This window comes from Dacryopinax primogenitus, assembly GCF_000292625.1.
Source record: "Dacryopinax primogenitus strain DJM-731 SS1 chromosome Unknown DACRYscaffold_6, whole genome shotgun sequence".
Taxonomy (NCBI): Eukaryota; Fungi; Basidiomycota; class Dacrymycetes; order Dacrymycetales; family Dacrymycetaceae; genus Dacryopinax; species Dacryopinax primogenitus.
In genome coordinates this window covers 463,326-479,013 of record NW_024467203.1, presented here as the reverse complement: position 1 = coordinate 479,013, position 15,688 = coordinate 463,326, and the positions used below count along the sequence as shown (strand labels likewise).

General features: G+C 51.7%; 6 protein-coding genes across 6 annotated transcripts; 5 read left to right on the top strand and 1 right to left on the bottom strand.

The window, feature by feature from the left end:
• Nucleotides 1–361: 361 nt before the first annotated feature.
• DACRYDRAFT_77958 (ARM repeat-containing protein) lies at nucleotides 362–4,760 on the top strand. Its single transcript, XM_040776300.1, has 19 exons — nucleotides 362–540; nucleotides 591–783; nucleotides 837–1,107; nucleotides 1,155–1,233; nucleotides 1,284–1,494; nucleotides 1,542–1,666; nucleotides 1,719–1,973; nucleotides 2,025–2,249; nucleotides 2,301–2,401; nucleotides 2,449–2,602; nucleotides 2,652–2,771; nucleotides 2,824–3,077; nucleotides 3,129–3,267; nucleotides 3,316–3,409; nucleotides 3,461–3,830; nucleotides 3,880–4,012; nucleotides 4,064–4,290; nucleotides 4,339–4,419; nucleotides 4,470–4,760. The coding sequence occupies exons 1-19, from the start codon at nucleotides 370–372 to the stop codon at nucleotides 4,735–4,737; spliced, it is 3,471 nt and encodes a 1,156-aa protein (XP_040629991.1). The 5' UTR covers nucleotides 362–369; the 3' UTR covers nucleotides 4,738–4,760.
• Nucleotides 4,761–4,966: 206 nt separating this feature from the next.
• On the top strand, nucleotides 4,967–6,213 carry DACRYDRAFT_77954 (mRNA triphosphatase CET1; the record flags this gene model as incomplete). Its single annotated transcript, XM_040776299.1, has 5 exons — nucleotides 4,967–5,173; nucleotides 5,230–5,305; nucleotides 5,352–5,401; nucleotides 5,450–5,729; nucleotides 5,783–6,213. 5 exons carry the CDS (start codon nucleotides 4,967–4,969, stop codon nucleotides 6,070–6,072), a joined length of 903 nt encoding a protein of 300 aa, XP_040629990.1. The 3' UTR covers nucleotides 6,073–6,213.
• A 31-nt stretch (nucleotides 6,214–6,244) lies between these two features.
• Nucleotides 6,245–7,105, bottom strand: DACRYDRAFT_15015 (uncharacterized protein; the record flags this gene model as incomplete). Its single annotated transcript, XM_040771066.1, has 3 exons — nucleotides 6,245–6,637; nucleotides 6,684–7,007; nucleotides 7,061–7,105. 3 exons carry the CDS (start codon nucleotides 7,103–7,105, stop codon nucleotides 6,245–6,247), a joined length of 762 nt encoding a protein of 253 aa, XP_040629989.1.
• A 1,448-nt stretch (nucleotides 7,106–8,553) lies between these two features.
• Nucleotides 8,554–9,234, top strand: DACRYDRAFT_21416 (uncharacterized protein; the record flags this gene model as incomplete). The annotated part of the gene is made up of 3 exons (XM_040772387.1): nucleotides 8,554–8,774; nucleotides 8,824–8,918; nucleotides 8,971–9,234. Coding segments are annotated over exons 1-3 (493 nt in total), but the record flags the coding sequence as incomplete, so codon positions are not given.
• A 3,063-nt stretch (nucleotides 9,235–12,297) lies between these two features.
• Nucleotides 12,298–13,577, top strand: DACRYDRAFT_21415 (uncharacterized protein). Its single transcript, XM_040772386.1, has 5 exons — nucleotides 12,298–12,408; nucleotides 12,460–12,658; nucleotides 12,708–12,804; nucleotides 12,863–12,954; nucleotides 13,002–13,577. The coding sequence occupies exons 1-5, from the start codon at nucleotides 12,331–12,333 to the stop codon at nucleotides 13,409–13,411; spliced, it is 876 nt and encodes a 291-aa protein (XP_040629987.1). The 5' UTR covers nucleotides 12,298–12,330; the 3' UTR covers nucleotides 13,412–13,577.
• A 288-nt stretch (nucleotides 13,578–13,865) lies between these two features.
• DACRYDRAFT_115351 (Bud-site selection protein) lies at nucleotides 13,866–15,597 on the top strand (the record flags this gene model as incomplete). Its single annotated transcript, XM_040769987.1, has 6 exons — nucleotides 13,866–13,931; nucleotides 13,990–14,070; nucleotides 14,130–14,218; nucleotides 14,267–14,330; nucleotides 14,378–15,141; nucleotides 15,193–15,597. The coding sequence occupies 6 exons, from the start codon at nucleotides 13,866–13,868 to the stop codon at nucleotides 15,581–15,583; spliced, it is 1,455 nt and encodes a 484-aa protein (XP_040629986.1). The 3' UTR covers nucleotides 15,584–15,597.
• Between the last annotated feature and the right edge of the window lie 91 nt (nucleotides 15,598–15,688).

Sequence of the window (15,688 nt, the reverse complement as noted above, 5' to 3'; positions counted from 1 at the left end):
AATGAGTGTCTATCAGCGTCACTGAAGCTGGAATATTCACACAGGCCGCAACCCATGAAGAGAGGTAGAAATACGGAGGGATGCAGTTAAAGAAGGGCAAACTTCAAGTTCGGCACTCATTATATATCTAGAAATGCAGTCAGAACATCGGATTTCCAGACAAATTTATACGCCCAGCGTCCACAGCTCATCACAGATCTCCTTCAAGGCGTGGCCTCGGCGATGATGTTGGTTCGGCTCCGACTATTGCATCCGGCCCGAGAGTTGACCACCAGTCGCGTCGTGCTCCTCATGGTGGCCCTGTGGATTGGGCTTTTCTTGCGGGATTGGCTGCATGCTTAACTTATGACACTCTTTCTGTGAGGTCTGATGTCTGATCCCTCTGATTACGTTGGCGACGACCGTATCGTTCTCGCTTTTGAGAAGCGAGATGAGTTTATCAAGCTGCTCAAGAGCTTTCTGGCTGTAGACTTGCTCGTACAACTCTCAGCTTCGGAACAAGCCGCGGAGGAACGGACCCTCCTCAAGTTGACCAATATCGTAGGACTTATTCGGATCTATATGTGTGCATGGATTGACAAGTGGTGCAGCTAGACGAGTACCAGGAAGCGGCGTATCTTTTGGACCCGTATCTTGAGGAACTGATCGAACCGCCGATCGAGGCGCTCCGTGCATATGCTGGCCATGTGTCCAGGACTGGCGCGGTCGGACCTACGGATAGGCTCGAGCTTCTTTCTAGGCTGCTGTATTGGTATACCAAAGCCCGAGGATATAAGACCATCAGTAACTTGTTTTTAACATTGTTGCTGGACTGTAAGGTCCTGACGACACCGCAGTCAGATACTTTCCGCATGAAGCCACCGATTTCGGCCTTGCTTTTGGGTTGCTCACCAAGACCCTGGAGACTGTAGCGCCTTGGGAGGTCACGTATATCCTTCTCCTGTGGCTTTCCCTCATCTGCATGCTGCCGTTCAACCTATCGCTCTTCGATGAAAAAGGGAAAAAGCCTGTTGTAACGATTTTGGAAAGCAAAGGCCTCGAGCAATTATCGAAGGCTGGGAAGGAGAGAGATGCGGCTGCTGTGCTACTTTCAAAGCTTTACATACGGTACACTTGATCCGCAGTCTGCAGAGTCGCTGCTTAGATCGTATCAGCCAGGATGTGGAAGATAGACTGGAAACTTTCTTCACTTGGGGCATGCAGACCCTTCAAGATCCCGATCGTGCTTACGCGGTATACAAGAATAAATACCGCACTAGAGAGGCGTTCTCATTTACATGTAGACTCTAGGCTTCCTCCAAGTCGTTGCTGAACTACTCAAAGGAGGCACACATGCAGCGTTAGCCCACCATCTGCTGGACATTGGTCAACTCTTAGACGAGATCAAGCAAGATACGAGTCTGATGCGGAATACCTTGATACGAAAATACTGCTCAAAAATCTCATGTCGTCTTGCAGTCATGCAGCTTCCTGTACGGAATGCCCCAAAGTCCGGTATGGCCTGCTATCCTTGAAATTTCAACTGCTCAATAGACTCTCAGTACGTACCATACGTGGAGATGATAATATGCTTCACAACGTAGATGGCATAGAAGAAACCGACGATAACATACCGGAGACGCTCGATGAGCATGTGGAAGAGTTGGCTACTTTCTTGCAAGAGAAGGTGACTATAGCATTCTCTTGGCAATGAGTCATATGGCTGACCTAATTAAAAGGATACCATCGTGCGATATTCGGCTGCGAAGGGATTGGCACGGATCTCCGAGAGGTTGCCTACCGAGTTCGCGAGCCAAGTATTGGACACTATTCTCAGTCTGTATAGCTTGCACGATGAGGCAGTTCAAGCCCAAGAATACACCCCCGACGCTGAAGGCACATGGCACGGTGCCACATTGGCGTGTGCAGAGTTTGCACGTCGTGGACTTGTACGAGGTGATCATCTGTCAGAAGTACTGAAGTGGGCCAGCAAAGTAAGATACAGATTTTGTTTAGAACTCCCTAGCCCTGAACATTATATACAGGCATTATTGTTCGATATCAGGAAGGGTGCGGTGTCAGTGGGATCGAATGTCAGGGATGCTGCAGCCTACGTGATTTGGGCAAGCGCACGGTCCCAGACCACGGAAAGCATGAAGCCTTGGGCTCTTGATTTAGCCCAACGTTTGGTGGCAGTATCCGTGTTTGATCGAGAGATTACAATCCGGAGGGCAGCCAGTGCCGCATTCCAAGAGAACGTTGGACGTCTGGTGAGCGTTCTGAACAAGATGAAGAATATACCATGCTCACGTCTATGTCAGAATCTCTTCCCTCACGGAATCGATGTCCTTCGAAAGACGGATTTTTATGCCGTCAGCATAAGACGTCATGCGTTCGAGATTGCAGCACCCGAAGTAGCCGAGTATGTGTCTATGTTTATCAAAGTAATCCTGTTGACGTTTGTTCCAGACATTTAGAATATCGAAAGAGTCTACTTGATCATCTTGAGACGATCACTCTGCGCCATTGGGACGCGCAAATAAGAACACTTGCAGCAACGGCATATCGCCGCATATGTGATCTCGATCTTCTGAACCTTGGTCCAACTCTGGCAGTTCGGCAGGTCTGACTCATCGACCCTGCTCTCATCCTCTCACTGATACCCCTATCAGGAAAACATGCTTACGCATCCAGAAAGCACTTTCGTTCACGGCGCACTGCTCGCACTTGCGAACATCGGAGAGTCCCTTGGTTGCCGCACGGAACCGACATTACAGGCGGCACGGCTACGAGCAAGTGCTCCAATTCAGGCGTAGGGGACAATATGAACTGACGATGACTCAGATATTTCAATCTATATCAAAGGTAACCCTTCGAAAGCTGCAGTCCTTTCGGGGAGAGCTATTGCTTGGTGCTGTTTGTGACCTGGTAGCCACCAGCATATCACAAGCTGCCCTCGACCTCAAATCAACTGGTCCACCGTGGCGAGACATTCTAGAACTTGGCTTGAGATCTCGTGACGAATTAGTCCAATATTCCGCAGCGGGCGCTTGGTCCAGCATCAGCAACATAACTAATTGCCAGGTTGAGGTTCGAAGATAAGTTCGGATTCTTGCACGCTTATACCTGTCCTGACACGGAACTTCTACATGGGTGAAAGATTTCGCCACAGCGACTCCAACAATTCAGCAGGGGATTGCCAAAGCTCTGGGGAAGCTCAAATACGCTGCTTTTCCACACAAAGTGCAGGATGCAATATCATGCTTGAGCAGCGCTGTTCGGACTAGGGTGAGTTTCTGTGTTTCATTCATATCCAGGCAATGACAATGATCTCAGAATCCAAAATATGTGACGTCAATTGAAGTCCGTCGAGATTGCTTCGTTGCACTCAACCAAATAGCATGTCAGGATGGGGTTATTATTGGATCAGGTATACTTTCCCTTGAGGAAAGTCCGCACAGCCAATTGACATTGTTATTAGATGGGAATGTTGCGTTGTTTCAGTCTCTCCTATTGGATTTTCAGCAGGGTCTTCGAGATTATACGAGCGATCAACGAGGCGACGTCGGTTCCTGGGTGCGAATTGAGAGCCTGAAAGCTCTCGGAGCAACAATATCCAGGGTGTTCGAATCGTGCACACAACTGCGCGAACCATTGCAATGGATCAGTGACGATAAACTTGCAGAGTTGCTTGGAATGATGCTCAAGCAAAGTGTCGAACGGTTGGACAACGTCAGAGACGAAGTTGGTACTCAACTTGGTCTCATTATGACTGCATACATGTCCAAACCTGTGCCGTCCACAATCTGGAAGATCGAAGGTGCAACGGCGCTTCAAGATCTTTGTGATCAGTAGGTTGCATCACTAGCGGGCAAACTGATGGAGTCTAAATGGTAACAGAAAGGCAGACCGTACGTGGAAAGAACGCGGGTGGTTCTTTCCGAAAGCACTTCAGCTTCTGCTTCTGCCAACATACCGACCCTTCCTTCTCGAAGGAGTGGCCTACAGCATTGGGAGCAAAACTGAGACCAATGTATGCAATGGGCTTTTTTAAATTCAATATCTTTGCTGATGGCCTCCTCAGCTGGGACCAGTAGGCAAGGCCCTATCAGACTTCGCGGCAACCTTGCCTGTATCGGAATCGGACGGGAATACTTTCTCCTTGTGTCAGCTGTCAAGAGAACTGCTGTTGCAAGTCCGATTGGACTCGTCGAACAACTCGTACTTCGTACCATACCTTCAAACATTCCTCGTTCTGCTGCAAGCGGACGTGTTGCAGAGCCTAGATGAAGCACAGGAAGGACGAGCATTGTGAGTTCCGAGACCATCGCACATTGCCACATTATAATCAGAGAGTAGGCTTGGCGAGATTCTCGATATATCTGTTCGCAATCTTGCTCGCATCAAGAACGTGCAACGGATTGTGACCTCCATGAAAATGTAAGAGGAGCGTAACTAAAGAGACGCACATCGACTGACAGTTTGAAAAGTGTGACCTCAGCTGCTGCAATTCCCTCCATCACTAGGGACACCCTTGTGCCGCTTACGTTGCTGTTGACTCACTCAGTGCCAAGAGTCAGAGAAGAAACGGCAGAATCGTTGTACGTCGTAGCGCAAACGAGTGAGTTGTTCGGTGAGAGCGAGGAAAAGGGAGAGGACCTTTTGCTGGAGACCTCATGGCTCGGTGGAAATGACTCAGAAGTCAGGTCTGCCGCTGAGGAGGTTGTGCATCTGATTCGGGAAGGGATGGCAGACTGAATTCATGGAGATATTAGGAGCACGCAATACCATTTATAGCGATAGACTAATTTCCTGAATGGCATTATCAGTTGTGTTTATGACGAAGCGAAGATATTCCGCTCGGGGATGCCTCTCGCCACCCTAACCCCGCAACTATTGACCACCATCGCAAGAGAGTCACACGCCTTGAACACGCTGCGCTTTTCTTCTCTCCTTGCATATCACCCTCAGTCATACAGCCGCAGAAATGAATCACGGAGAAGAATTACCGCCTCAGAAGAGACGACGTCTTTCTCCGCCTCCTGTAAATGGGAATGGCCGTCCTGCAGAGTTTCTTCCTGCGCCGCCACCACGTCTTGAACCCAGCTTCATCGGCTATGATCCCTTCGATGACTTCACGAAGCAAGTCGCAGATTGGATTGCAGACATGATTAGGGGAAAGGAAGACGTTGAGGTAAGTGCATGACACTGGCGCTGTATACTGCGTCGTATTGACCTCTGCGGCGACAGGTTGAAGGAAAGATCGGCATTGTATTCGATGAGTTATTAAATAGGCGAATCGACCTGCCTGTACTATCTGAGACTAGTGCGTGATTATGTTTGTATGATGTTCTTCTGCTCATATGAAATAGTAATATCTCCCTCTGTCAAGGATCGCCGGTTTCAGAGCACGATGACAGTAGTATGTTTGTCGAGCCCCACAGAAGACCCTTCTCTAACAGCATAGTAGAATCAACACAGACACTACAATGACTTGCTCAACAAACGCGTAGAACTATCCGCCACCGCTCCCCCTTCAATGTTTATGAAGTTTGCGCATACGCGGGGTATAGACTCATTCTACAAGGTTCCGGATGATGAGGGCAAGGTTCGAGTGCGCGTTAGCAGGGACGAAAAGACGGGAGACATCACAGAGAGTGTGAAAAAGACGAGACTAGGGGATATGGACGTCTTGTGTCCACGATGGGCCTTCGATTACCGGATCAGCGTCAACAAGGAACTGCCTAGTGGTGCGTTTATCTCCTGTGTGTCTAACACGGGCTATACCTCATTCTCGATATAGATCCACCAGCACAGGAAGTTCGCCCGGAGAGGCTTCGAAGAAAGGACCGTGTTTCCTACACGCATCAAGCCTATCGAATCGACCTGACTCAAGTTTACCCCCATCCGGCTCCGGCAAAAGGCGAAGCGGGCATAACGCACGAGCTTGAGGTCGAGTTCCTGAACTCTGCTGTGCTAGTGCGAGAGTGTGCGAAGCGGGACAAGGGCGAGCCGAGCATGTTCGACGAGATGATCCAGGTGTTTTTGAACAATATCAGGATACTCATCCGGAGTGCTGTACCGCCGGAGTAGGAAGTCCCGCCACAGTAGGAAGTGAGGGGGAGTTCATAGTTCATACCATTTGGTATCATCATAGTGCGTGAAAATACAGAGGCGAAGGAATGTGTAATGCTTATGCTAGACATGCAGACACTAATAGGGAGTTAAGATCGCAAGATATTATCGTATTGTCCTGTTGTGCGCCTTAACACCCTGAAATAGCACAAGAACCCAGTGCCAACCACACGGCCGCGCCGCCCGCAAAGAAAGCAGCTATTCTCTCCCGATTCCAGAAGACCTTCTTCGCGGCAGAGAGTTCGGCGAACCTCGTCAGCGGGCCCCCTGCTCGGCCGACTCGGCCGCCTGCTCCTCCCCAGAGCCATGAAACCGTTGTTGCAGCAGCCTCAAGCTCGAACAACTTGGTTGCGAAGGGGCCCATTGTACCAGGTTCGCTGTGCTCGTACTCCACGAGCGTTCGTGTCGTACCTTTTATGCATTCCGAGTGGAACCTGAAGGACTCCCTGGTGTGAGGCCTGAGCTTGCGGTGTCGATGCACAACAGGTAGCTCCTTGGTGAATGACGCACGTCGGGAGTGCACCTGGGAGAGGATGAGTTACGCACGTGGCGAAGAGGCTAAGTCTTACGGGAGAGTCATCGCTCCAGTCGCTCTCTTCCCAAGCGCGAACTCGATCATCGAACATTTCACTCTTTGGGTGGGACTTGTACTTCCGCAGCGACTCGTGCGCCGCCCGTGCCGTTTTCCGTGCCGACTTGGGGAACTTGCCCGGAAAATGCGCCGACTTGTGGAGGGGAGTGGGAGACGTCCCGCGCACAGTGGGGGACGGGGAGCTGAAGTCGGAGATGCTCTCTTCGTATTCCGGGGCAGGATCGTCCGAAGAACCGGTGCTGCTGCTCCCGTCGTCGTCGCTCATGTCCGTCGATGTGGACATCTCGTGGTCCAGCATGCTCTGCAGAACAGGTCAGCAAGGTCATGAGAGGGAAGGGAAGGGAAAGGATATACGTTAATGTTACGTTCGTCCACTCGGTCAAGGTCGAGGAAAGGCATTGGGTGAGACGGTGCAAAGTCGGTTTCTTGGAAAGGAGTAAAGCCCATGCCCCCCCTCTGGAGGGGGGCGTCAAGCCTTAAATATTTAGGAATGCGTCCGTTTTTGCCTAGAAAAAAATGCCATGCGTTAGAAAATTTTCAGTTTGTTTGGCCAGCTAGGCGAGGTTTGCTTGAGTCCTGGAGGCGGGACATGTTTTTGCTTGAGTGCTGTACGCGGGACATGACTTTTGCTTGAGGGACGAGGGGAGGTGACACCATAGATATGAGGAGCTGACAGGGCGTTGTTATATACCAACAAGGGATGCAAGATGCGTATAACGAACTGGTATTTGTTTTCAGATTGTTTGGCGAGATTTGTCTGTTTGAGGTGTTTGTTCGGATTGTTTGCTGTGTTTGTTTGGCTTGTTTGTTCCGGTTGTTTGAGAGGGAAGGCCCGAAAAAGAGGGATCGGAGGAGCAACCCGATGACGCCAGGGATACTTCTGTTCGTTGCGGCAGGATGGTGAGTTGACCTCTTTATATACTTCAACCGTCCGTCGTCTAAGAATAACTACGGTTTTGGGAGAATGCTCCTGTTCAAGCTGGTCATACTGAATAATGGCTCTGTGGTTCTTTGACTGTCAAACTACTATGCATCGTTGAGCACGTGATGAGCCCTACAAAAGTTCGGTGCGGATACAAATATATCGACATTCTTCTATGTAACTCCGTGTCTCCGACCAAGACGCCGCTCCAACAGCTAAACCAATTGTGTATAACTGTACAATTTCTCCACCGTGTACTAACCCCGACAGCAACAGCACTGGCCCAGAACTGCGCAAACACCTGTTGGTCATCTGTGAACCCACGAGTGTCCTTCTCGGGTCCCACACCCCACAAAGCGGTGCACTTCAGGGTTCGCGCACGGCCCTCCGCAGGTTTCTCCCGCGCTCGATGTCCAATGGATGGACGATGACGTTGGAGGTGCCGGGATCGGCAGCCGTTGTTTCCTGGGTGCCGGTTGGCCCTGAGAGTAAGAGGGAGATCTGCTCGGATGTGCGGGGATCGGGCTCGCAGTTCACCGCAGGTACGCGTTGGCGCGGCTGACTGGTGTGAGCATCTTGCGGGAACATGCAACTTTAATGTGAATATGTGGTTGTCTGTGTGGTTGTGGTATAAAAGGTCGGCAGTGACAACGATGAAGGATCAGACAACATCGGATTCCCCAACCTAGCCAGGGACAACAACAGCTCATACCCCACTGCCTTCTATAACAATCTACTATGGCACCCTACAAACCACTCTTCGCCCCAACCCCAAGGCGTCCTTACAAGTCCGGACTCGGAGGCATGGCAGTACGTTCGTTTCCTCGCACTCTCTCCCCCACTCACCCAGATCCAGATCCTCCGGGACCAATTCCCCACCTCTACCCTCCTCTTGCTCGGCGCCGCTCTTCTAGGCACCATCTCCCTGGTCATCCGCTCGCACTGGGTTGTTCTCCCCGTGTATGGCCTCCTCATGGCTAAAAGTGTCGACACCTACCTCCAAGCAAAAGGATGGAAGAAGAATGCCCAAATGGAAGGAGTGATCCGGAATAAGTTCACTGCCCAGTTACCGCCTGTGCAAGGGGAAGAAGACACCCCCGGAGCGCAGGGGGTGGTTGTCTTCATCCTCGGAGCGAGGATCAACCAGTACGTGCTTGGAGACTTTGACAGAGGTTGGTGGCTGATTGACTTGTAGTCCGCTTGGGTTCATGGCTCCTGGTGTGAAAGAGCTTGGCGAGTGGGCACAGAAGTGCTACAAAGAGCTCGAGGACAAGTACGATGAGTACGGCAGTACGTCCGCATCCTTTTCCGTCCAATCCCAGGCTTACCATTCCCCTTCTAGTGCTGGGCATGTCGACTTATCTCGGTACCTCCCGCGCGTCAGGAAACGAGATCCTCACGCTGATGTACTTCCGCAACACCTACGGCCTGCACACCTTCGCCCTCTCTGAGACACACCGCGCGACATGGAACTGGTGGCTCGCGGTGCAAAAGAAGTATCAGCACATGGGCATCATGCACGAGACGTACGATGTTCCTCCCAGACATTGGGAGTCCGTCTATGTGAGGATGCATCGGATGGGCCTTGCTGGAGCGAGTGTGAGGCTCACACAGGAGGAGAGGGAGATGTTGGTCCCCCAGCAGGCGGAGGGAGGAGAGATGTGGTGGAGTACTCCGGTGGACGCGACGAGGGGAAAGATGAGGAGCTCCAAGGGGAGGATGGACAGGAGTGACGGGGGGGAGAATGAGAAGGCCGGATATGGAGAGATGTATTGAATTGCCGACAGCTGTGAAGTTGGAGAAGGAGTATCTCTCAGGGTTTGTGATAGACTGTTGATTCTGTATAGGGATGGACGATGGTCCGGTCCGGACCGCAGGACCGCGGTCTTTGCGGTCCAGCTCCGGTCCCAAGACCGTTGGGCAGACCAGACCAGGACCGATACTTTTGAGAAGTTGAGGACTGGTTGGGACCGGTCCTCATTCGGTCCCCCTCCACGTGGCAAACTGAATACAAACGGACGCACACACACCTGGGAGAGCACGTTACCCGCAAACTGCATAGCTTAGCATCCATCCAGTGTCCCTCAGTTCAACCAGATATCCCCGAATTTTCATCAACAGGCCATGGGAAGCATGTCTTTGCAGGACTTGGATGACTTGCCTGGGGCTCGCCCTCGATAATCACTGCACCTCGAGAAGATAGACCTCAGGGCTCCCCCTCTCGACAACCCCTGGTCTGCTACGAAAGAAGAATGGAACATGGAGCGTGCTCGTCGAACTGCTAGAGTGATTCTGGAGGCAGCTGAAAGGACTGCTGAATATTGGGAGAAGAAAGAGGAGAATGCTGCCGATGGACTGAACAAACTGCTGGAGGGTGTATGGCATTTCGAAAACTGGGCGAAGAGCTGGAGAGGCTGGATGGCGATAAAGAGAGTGAGGTGGAGCAAGGAGAATCGCCAATGTCTTCTGCCTTCCCTTATGCTTGCCGGCAATGTTGTCCATGAAGACATCAGCATGAAGCGTAGGCTTGGCAAGATTGGCAAATCGTTTGTCGTCACCGCAAAGAAGGCCGGCAAAAGCTTGGGTAGCAGCATCAGCAGAGGTGCAAGTCATCTTTGGGTAAGCATGCTTCGCTTTAGAGAAAGCATAAGAAGTCTATCCTCAAGTTGCTCGGCGCTGTTGTCCTGGTTGTCAGTAAGTAGGTCTAACTTGTCCCTTCTTCAATCAATATTAACGATGGTGATAGTTGTGTCAGTGATCCAGTGGAAAGTACCTGGGGTTACTCCTTTGCTCTCCTCCTGGGCATCTTCGATCAACTCCACAATGGAAATGTGGAGCAGAGAGGAGAGTCCTTCAACACATACCACCCCTGCTGCTTCTTCGGGTCGTTCCGGGCGTCCTAACTGTCCTGCTCAATGCACGCCTCACTCACAGGCGGAAAGTTCTCGGTCGTCAGCTGGCCCCGCATCAGAACCAGTTTATGTTCAATGGCTGGGACCGTTTAAGGACCGGTCCTGGACTGGACCGACTCCAAAGACGGGACCAAGACCGATGATTTGGCAAACACCAGTCCAGTCCCAGACTGGACCGGACGGGACCGGACCATATCCATCCCTAATTCTGTATTGATATCCTAACCAGTAAGGGTCGCCTCACAGTTCTGGCTGTGCGCTGAGTCTACGATCTCTGAAAAACAAAGATAAATATTATCGCGCCATGGTCAATCAGGATCGGACAACAACGTACCATCCCATTCTTTGCAGCCAAGTTTTGATCCAGGGATTCACCGCAGTCCTGTTAGCGCGCCACAGTGGTTTCCGGTACCCAACCACTGGGTCGTCCCTCGTGGTCATTTCCCTTATCGTTAAACTGAACAGGGTGATGGCAAGAGACGTCCCACGCAAAGTCATCCTCTGTTCTGTGAAGGGTTAAGGCCGATAGCCAGTTATTCGGTGCTTGAGCCCTCCGGAACCACCCGCCTGTCTCAACGAGGCCCAGACAATGCCTTGCTGTCGATGCCACAACTTCTCCTAATCCTGACGCTTCATCTTTTATGTCAAACGTGCTTCAATTTCCGCAGATCTCAGGATGGGCTCGCACCAATGCCGGTGAAGCTATAGCGCTCACGCACGATAGTCGGAGGCCAATCCGGCTCCGCGCCTTCCCAAAAATGACTCACAGTTGATGGCGAGCAATCTGCGGGGACAAAGGCTTCGGGAGTTCGGGGTTTTCTGACGGATGATCGGCATCATCGGCTGCTGCCAGCACACTCGTCGACCACCTTCCGCACGATGTCTTTGAAACGCATCGTTGATAGTAGAATTTTCGCTCTTCGTTCCGGGGCTTCTGGATATCGTGGCCTCTTGCCCCGCTTGAATGTGTGCCTGCCCTCCGCCCAAGATCTTGTCAGCAATCCAGTGTCATCTCGTTCGTCCTTCCCTACTTCCCAGTCCCTGAGCAACGGAGCACGCGCTGCCGTCCAGCAGGACAGTACTGTGCTATTAGCTCGGTACGTTGCTCGGTACTTTCGTTCGATGACACTTCTCTTGTTGGAGTTGGAAAATACACCAACATCGGCGCGTGATTCCTAGGGGCAGGTGATGATATCGTTGAACTCCATGGTCCCCTCTCCAATAGCGGAAGAATCAAGGCCAAGGTTCCCGAAGCACAGAAGTGACGCTATCGGACGTCGCCGGTAGAAAGAGGATGCTGGAGCTGCTCTGATGCGCTGGGCTTGACATCAACAAATTCGTCATCGTTCGCAAGGGGTCTCATGACCCTTATGACCGAAAACAACGGTGTCATTATACCTCTCCTCGCCAGTATAGGAAGGTTCCCCATCAAAGGTTAAGCCTCATTCGCTTTCCGTCATAGTGTGAAGTCGACATGAATGCTTCCTGGTTGGCTCGTCGTCCTTGTGCAGTCTTCGTTGTGAAACAACGCCGCGGTGGCCCGGGCGAACCGGATCACTCTTTGGTAGGTCTGAGCCCGCGAACTGGGATGCACACTCAGCAGAATTCCTGTCGTGTGGTATGAGAGCGCCGATGCCCAGGAACATAATCTACCGTGAAGGACCAATGTAATCCTCTCCCATTGCGTGGCGGAGTTTCGAAGGGTTTGCCTACATATAGACGAGCGTCAAGGCGTTTCGTTCTTCCCTCGTCAATAACGGCTTCGGAATTGCCCCGCAAAATAAGCAAACATGGCGACTCCTATGTTCTCTCCGTCCTCCACCCGCCCGTCAGTCTATCCAGGCGGAACAAACAACTACCTGCTTGCCGTTGGTCGTTTCGATCCTTTCAGAGCCCATCCCGCTGATACTGAGATGTAGATGCTGCGTGACAACTTCCAAATTTCGACTTGGATGCTCATGGGCGCTGCCCTTGTCGGGACTTCCTTCTTCCTCGTCGGGAGTTGGGCGTTCTATGGCGTGATCGCTGTTTACACTTGGCTTGCCGGGCAGCTGTTGTACTCCGTGGTAATGGCGCTCGGTTGGATACCGAATGTATGGTTGAAAGACGTCATACCTGGTAAGCCCGTTTCCACGCTCTTCAGAGCTCGAGTTGACGGCGGGCACAGAGAAGTTCACCGCACAGTTGCCACCTCAGGACCCCGAGGATAATGGACCAAGCAGCAGCGGACTGTGCGTTTTCCTTCTGGGATCCAGGTTCAACCAGTAAGCGATAGTGCCCTTGTAGAGTGTCTGCACGTAAGCTAATCGTTGTGATCGTAAGCCCGCTTGGTCTGCTCGCGCCGGGTGTGAAGGAGATCAGCGACTGGGCTGAGAAGTGTTATGTCGAATGTCGTGACAACGAGGAGTACGGGCGTGCGTCCTTTATTGCTGGTGTTGCCACCTACTGACGACCCCTTAAGTACTTGGAATGTCCCATTTCCTCGGAACTGAGCGGTCAGCTAACAATACAATTGCGACGCTGATGTATTTCCGCACGACGGCAGGACTCCACAAGTTCGCGCTCTCGCAAGTGCATCGGGACACGTGGAGCTGGTGGCTTGAGATCCAGAAGAAGTACCCCCACTTGGCGATTATGCACGAGACATACGACGTGCTTCCCAAGCACTGGGAGAGCGTATATGTGCATATGCACAAGGCTGGGCTCAGCGGTGCGAGTGTGAAGCTTGACGACAAGGACAGCGAGGGTAAGGCGCTGTGGTGGAGCACCCCGGTGCAGGCAAACCGCGGGAAGTTCAGGAGCAGCAAAGGACGGTTGGGATGGTCGGAAGGGGACGACAACGAGAAGGTTGGGTTTATGGAGTATCACTAGTTCACGGTTAAGCCAAGTGGATAGGAAGTCCAGCACACAGAGAGCCAGTCGTCTGTTTCGCGCCACGTCTTGGGATGTTGCGGTTTCCAAAATAGCCTTGTTTTCGTTCATGAGCTAGTCTGTATTTTCAATATGATGAATCAATTTGAACGAACTGGTAAACGACCCAACTGATTGAGGTTGCCAGATAACTGACTGTTCCCAGAACAGCCTCAGTCCAGGGCATTCCAACTTGATCGTACGCTTCGCGAATATTGTTGTTGTATCATACCATGGTATTAAAGTTGGGCATATGAATCCATTGTATACCGTCAGAGGTATCAGGAGGATCAGATGTTGTGACTAAAGAAAGGTCGGACATATTTCGGCTCCGACTATGCCTCCGTCGTTCACATGCCGCGCAAAGCATTGGGATTTTTGGCCTCTGTACACGTTAGAACAACAATATCTGACAATGGCGAAGGCCGCGAAAGCTGAAAAGCAGAGCAAGAAGAGACCGAGAGAGGAAGATGGAGAAGAGGTTTGTTTCATGTGGGCTTGGCCATGATGAACATGTGTGCTCATGTTCAATCTTGTAGAAGGAAAACACGCGTCGCATCAAGCGCAAGATTTTTGAGAAACCACCCGTTGATCCAGTAGAAAATGCCACGAGGAGATTGGTGAGCGTCTGCTGACTGAATCGTAGCTTATGGTGATGCTTATGACAAATATTCGGTAGCGAGGTGCGCAGGCATCTGTCCTCAAAACGGCCAAGGCTGCAAAACTCTTCGAGACGCAGCGTCTGGTGAAGAAGCTTAAACATGCTCGGTAGGTGCTACGTCTCCCGTATTAAATCAGTGTCTCATGTCTATATAGGGTTGGAAAAACTCCAGATGAAGATCTGGCACGGTCTCTGGAAAAGGATTTAGAAGTGGTCAAGGTCAGTTCGACTGAAACGTGGAAATATTTGCATTGAACCTATCTTAGGCTGCGGACCCACACGACATCTGCAACGAGGCCCTTGCTAGCCGTATCCAGAAAGACGGCCAGCTGTCACACGATGAATTCTGCATGGCCGCGCTTGATATCGTTATCCCTCCTGCCGAGCAATCGAAGACCGTCCCAAAGTCCGACAAAAAGGGTTGGAGTCGTTTGATGAGCAACAAGAAGCTCGCGCATGGATGTCACCATGCCATGCTAGCGATAAAGAAGGACTTCCAGAATGTAGCGAACAGGATCGAGTTCAAGAAACGACAGGCAGAGGAGAAGGAGCAGAGGGTGAAGGAGGGAAAGCTCAGCAGGAAGGAAAGACTGGAGATGGGATTGCCTCCTAAGTCGAAGGCTGTTGTTGGAGAAGCCGCCGGGGACGACGAGGGGGGTGAAGAGGAGTCCGATGACGAGTCGGTGGATGCTATGCTCCATGTTGCCGAGGACGATGATGCTGAGGACGACGACGACGATGACGACGGCGATAAGGATGACGATGACAACGACGAAGAGGATGACGATGACGATGAAAAGTCACAGGCAAAGAAACCCAAAGGCAAAGACAAACTTCCCGATGGAGGGTTAGATGCACCGGTGGACGACTATGAGGATGATGACGACGAGGGGGACGGTCCCGAGTCAACCTTCTTACCGAGTTTGAACACCGGCTTCATCGCTGGATCTGACTCGGATTTTGACGAGAAGGAAGAAGACGTAGATGGCCCGCAACGGAACAACCGGCGAGGCCAGAGGGCGCGACAGGCGTGAGTCACATTCTTTGCTCATCAAAGTGACTATGCTAAGGGTAGGCATAGCATCTGGGAAAAGAAGTACGGCAAGAATGCCAACCACGTCAAGAAGCAACGCGAGGAGCAGCGTGCTGCCGCGGCAGCTTCCGAAAGAGGCGGGTTTGGTGGTCGCGGTCGTGGGAGAGGTGCCCCACGCGGCCGGGGAGGCTACAAACCAGCGCCCGGCGGCTTCGATCCTCGCAATGCTCGTAAGGGCCTAAGGGGCCGCCCTGTTGATAGTGGTTGGGCTGGCCGAGCTGCACATGCTGGTGCGAATGACAGGCAGTCACATCCCGAGCCTCCCAAGCCAGCGATGCCAGAGAAACCAATGCACCCGTCCTGGCAAGCGAAGAAGAACGAGAAGAACGTTGGCCAGGCGGTCGCTGGTCAGGGCAAAAAGATTGTCTTCGGAGACTGAGATATTCCATACTTTCATTTTGGGATGATATTCACATTACATAATACGATTGTTCGGATATGCGATACATTTATTTTATCAATGACTCAAACTTCATATCACGTG

Excerpts from the sequence above, each read along its gene's own strand:
- DACRYDRAFT_77958 (XM_040776300.1), top strand. The coding sequence starts at position 370 with ATGTCTGATCCCTCTGATTACGTTGGCGACGACCGTATCGTTCTCGCT. Across the intron at positions 3,268-3,315 it reads GCAGCGCTGTTCGGACTAGG|AATCCAAAATATGTGACGTC; the intron begins GTGAGTTTCTGT and ends CAATGATCTCAG. Across the intron at positions 3,410-3,460 it reads TGGGGTTATTATTGGATCAG|ATGGGAATGTTGCGTTGTTT; the intron begins GTATACTTTCCC and ends CATTGTTATTAG.
- DACRYDRAFT_21415 (XM_040772386.1), top strand. The coding sequence starts at position 12,331 with ATGGCGACTCCTATGTTCTCTCCGTCCTCCACCCGCCCGTCAGTCTAT. Across the intron at positions 12,409-12,459 it reads CAAACAACTACCTGCTTGCC|ATGCTGCGTGACAACTTCCA; the intron begins GTTGGTCGTTTC and ends ACTGAGATGTAG. Across the intron at positions 12,659-12,707 it reads GTTGAAAGACGTCATACCTG|AGAAGTTCACCGCACAGTTG; the intron begins GTAAGCCCGTTT and ends CGGCGGGCACAG.